This window comes from Kryptolebias marmoratus, linkage group LG15 (assembly GCF_001649575.2).
Source record: "Kryptolebias marmoratus isolate JLee-2015 linkage group LG15, ASM164957v2, whole genome shotgun sequence".
NCBI classification, from domain to species: Eukaryota; Metazoa; Chordata; class Actinopteri; order Cyprinodontiformes; family Rivulidae; genus Kryptolebias; species Kryptolebias marmoratus.
Genome location: NC_051444.1, coordinates 17624163 through 17628227, shown reverse-complemented (window position 1 = coordinate 17628227; position 4065 = coordinate 17624163). Strand labels below are relative to the sequence as shown.

The following is a 4065-nucleotide window of genomic DNA, read 5'->3' as shown; positions in this document are numbered from 1 at the left end:
CGTCGAGCGCCGTCACGGACAAGCAGCAGCCGCCGCCGGGCCAGCAGGCGGCCAACGGGCTCTCGGGGACGGTGCTCCCAGCAGCCGGCTCGGGCATGGCGGCCCGGCCGTCCTCGGACGATCTGCCGCCGTACGCGCACATGAACGGCGGGCGCAAGAACGAGCGCGCCATGCCCCTCCCCCAGTCGTCAGCCTGCTGATAAGGACCGACACACGGAGCAGACTGCAAACCATCCGCCTCAGACGTCTCAGTGGGTGGCTTTCTCTCTTCTCTGTTCTTCTTTTATTTTTACTTTCCTCTCTCTCTCTCTCCAAGATGGACGTGGCTTCTCAAAGATCCAAATGAAGGCGGAGAAAACTGTCACCGTTCTGCTATGTTGCCACTCACCTCCCCAGCCTGTCCGAGGTTCTGTTTCTACCAGCCGGCTGTCAGATGTGACACTGCCTCTGCTGCTGAGTGGGAAGACCAAAAATTCAAAAAAGAAAAGAAAAAAAAAAACTATAAATGGGAAAAAAACAAAAAATTACTTTGAGGGATTACATCCCTCTCTTTATGGCTGAAATTATTTTATAAATAGTTTTTTTTGTTACTTTTTTATGTGTTTCCCAGTGAGGAAACGAACTGTGTAGGCCTTTTTAAGTGAGCGGCGTCGTGTGTGCTTTTGAACGGGCATTATGGTGAAAAAAAAATATATATTAAGCATATCTAAAGAAGAAGAAGAAGCACTCAGAGGCGTGCGGTCGGTTCTTTATTGTTCCGGTTGCTCCTCGGGGGGTCACATGATGCCAGTTCACCAGCCGGACCGCCTGAACAAAGCGGGAGGGAGAAAAGGTCAGCTCTGCCAAATCTGTTGCCAAAATGTTTTTTTTTTCCTGTTTTCAGATGAATCTCACCGTGGTGTTCTTTGACACGCCGCCGTGAAAACAAACAAACAAACAAACAAAACGCGCTTCGATCTTCCACCGCGCCGCTCTTAGCGCCGCTCTGCTCCTCTAACGCCGGTCCATATCTCCGGTTTCCTCCTTCCTGTCAGACTCCCCCCACCCCCCACTCCTCCCTCAGTTTTACCTGAAATAGAGCCACAAGTCACAGAAGTGCCGTTCTGCTCACGGTCAACCGAACAAATACGGTCAACTCGGAAAACAAAAAAAACAAATGAAAAGCACGGAGCGCCCCTGGAAGGCACGTCAGGAGAAAGAAGGAATAGGGACACACAATCCATACATCTCTGAGCCCCCACCCATTTTTTTACATTTCCATCTCTACATGGGCAGAGCATTTATGTACACACCAGTTGTTTGTCACTTTTCTAACTTTTCTACAGTTGGAGACTTTCATCATGTACAGAAAGAAGCTGCTATTCCTTATTTCTCTTGTGGTTGTAATATAGTCGATATATATATATATATTAAAAAAAAGAAAAAAAAACTCCTTCAGGTTGGTTTCAGCTTGGAACGTTTCCACTAGTTCTTTTTTTTTTATTCTTGTTCTCGTGCAAAGTGTTTCTGAGCTGGATTTGTTTCTGTGATTGCATTGAAGGTACGACAATTTGCCTTGTTTTCTTTTTGTTGTTGTTGTTGTTTAATTTGGAAACACGGTTCTGTTTCGTTTCGTTTTTAAACATCTGACAATGGGACGGTGACGGTGCCGGCGACCCATCGGCGTTCTCTCGGGATGCTCCGATGTCCGTCCTCAACAGGCTCGGACGAGAGGCGTCTCTGTCGACCATCAGATCCAGATTTCCGGTGTCCCAACTCAAGATCTCAGGTCAAAGAGAAAAGTGGAAATCTTTTCTGCTCCCCGTTTCCTTTCCTTCTACTTTCTTGTGCTGCTGTTATACCCAGAGACTTCCAGCCTGGTGTGTGTTAACCTCTGTCCACATCTCTTTGTTATACTATTTTTTATTATTATTATTATTATTATTGATTCTGTTAGTATTCACTACTCGAGTGGTTCTTTTTTTTTTCCACAATCTGAAACAAAAAGTGGTGAGTTTTCACTCAGCTTTTACTTGTCGTTGCACTTGTTTGGAGCCCCAATTCTGACAAAAAGTAGAAATCAGACATTTCCAAATATACCTGACTACGGTTGTTCTGATCGGGCAACATTGTTTTCAATTTGAACGTTTCTTTATCCATCTCTGTTTCATTAGCACATTTATTTTTCTCTAGTTTTTGGGTTCATTCTTGCTTTACGGCTTGAAAGTGTTTTTGCCCGACTTGTAGAGAATCTAAACTTTTTTTTTTTTTTTTAAATACAGTGATGCCAGTAAATAATAATTTGTCCTGTACCGCACACTGTTGTTGAAGAATCTATGGCGTTAGCTCGTGTGACTACTTGGTGCAGTGGTTAAGTTTTAGCTGGCAAAACAATGCTAACAAGCTAATGCTAAAATAATGCTAATTAAGGTGTTTGTTTGTTTTTTTTTTAGTTCGTCCATCATGAGACACATTTCATTAGTTATATCCTGCTGCAAAGTGACAAGAATAACAAACCAGTCTTATTTTATTTTATTTTTATGGCAAAAACCAGAAATATTTGTAGTTGGTGGTAACAGAAGTTGTGCTAGCTGGCTAACCTTTTAGCTTTAGCTAGTTACAGAAATTTGAATAATTTTCAGGTTTTTTCCGAATTATCTACATCCTATATTTTCAGCTCATTTCAACTTTTTTTCACAACTGTTAAAATACAAAGTTTGTTGTTTCTGCGCAGCTACCAGCGCTTTATTAAGCTGTTCATATTTTCAGGTTAGCGTGCTAGCCGGATGTAGCGTTAGCATGCGCGAGTGGCAGCACTATTGTCGGATAACGTCAGAAAAACAGGCGGCACAGAGCAGATAAATGACAAAATATGAACCTTAAAATAGGAGTAAACTGATACTGAAAAGTAAAATGTGCTAATGACAATTAAAGATGTATAAAGCTGATGATTTTGGTAGTTTGGCGTACGTAATTTGACGATTTCTAAGTCAGTTTTTGGTCCGTTCTGATCCCCTTCAACTACTTTTTGTCAGTTTTACGTCTCAGTGGGTTTAAGTGATTTAAGGCCTGTACAGAGTTAATGCAAAATGATTTTATTTAATGTAGCATTAAGCCTTATCTTTGTATTTTGTTACCAATTTTTTTTTTTATCTTTCTGTTGAATAATTTCATTTTTCTCTGATTGACTACTTTATTAAATCAAGGGCAGGTTTTGTTTGTTTGTATGTTGCTGGGGTGGTATTGTTATTTTCTTTTTTCTTTTTATACATTTCCCACATTCAGACACATTATTAGGTTTCTGAGTGGATTAGACTGAAAAGTAGTCATCTTAACGCGTTCACAGGTTTCTATAAGAGGTTATGAGAAACCCTTTTTTCTTTTTGATAAAGTAAATCTGATCAGCCGACAACCTAAATATCCACGTTTTTCTTTTTGTTTGTTGAAGTTTATTGATTGAACTCGTCCGAGTGGAGTTTGAACCAATCAGAGAAATTATTGTAGAAATTATAATCTCAAGCAGTCACGTTTTGGATCCCATGCCCTGGTGTTTTTAATTCCTTTTAGTTTATTTATCTTCTTTTCCTCTTTGTGAAGTGGTGATCACTGTACAAATGTACCCACGTTTTTGGTTTTTCTATTACGTTCTTTTCTATTTTGAGCAAAAATTTTTCTTACGCCCTCAACCATCCATCTACCTCACTTTGTTTTTTTTCCCAATTTATTTAATTGTGTTTAAAAGAAAACCCCCCCAACCAAGCAAACATGTCGTCTCAGTTGTGTGGGCTGGCGTGGCGACGTCACCGGGTGCTGTTTCTTATCGGCTCACATTCAGACCACGAACCAACACTCACTTCACGTTGGTGAAACTATCGACAAATCAGCTTTTTTTTGGCCAACATGTGCTGCTTCAGACAGGACCCGGCGGGGTCAGGGGGGTGTCACTAAACAAGACGTCTGTTCTCGGTTTGTTGCTCGGCACGTAAGGTCTGTCTTCAGTTATCTGTACAATCGTAGCAGAACCTTCCCAGTAAAAGCTTCCTTCGTGTTTTCTGGTCTTTCTGATTTCTGCTTTAAGCCCCCCCC

At 41.4% G+C, this 4065-nt stretch overlaps 1 protein-coding gene across 1 annotated transcript in view; it reads left to right on the top strand.

Moving 5' to 3' along the window:
* The window catches only part of igf1rb (insulin-like growth factor 1b receptor), a gene marked incomplete in the record, with an annotated part of 42544 nt that extends 38479 nt beyond the window's left edge, over positions 1–4065 (top strand). The window contains 1 exon segment of the mRNA XM_025008706.2: positions 1–4065. Coding sequence (XP_024864474.1) covers positions 1–200 — 200 coding nt within the window.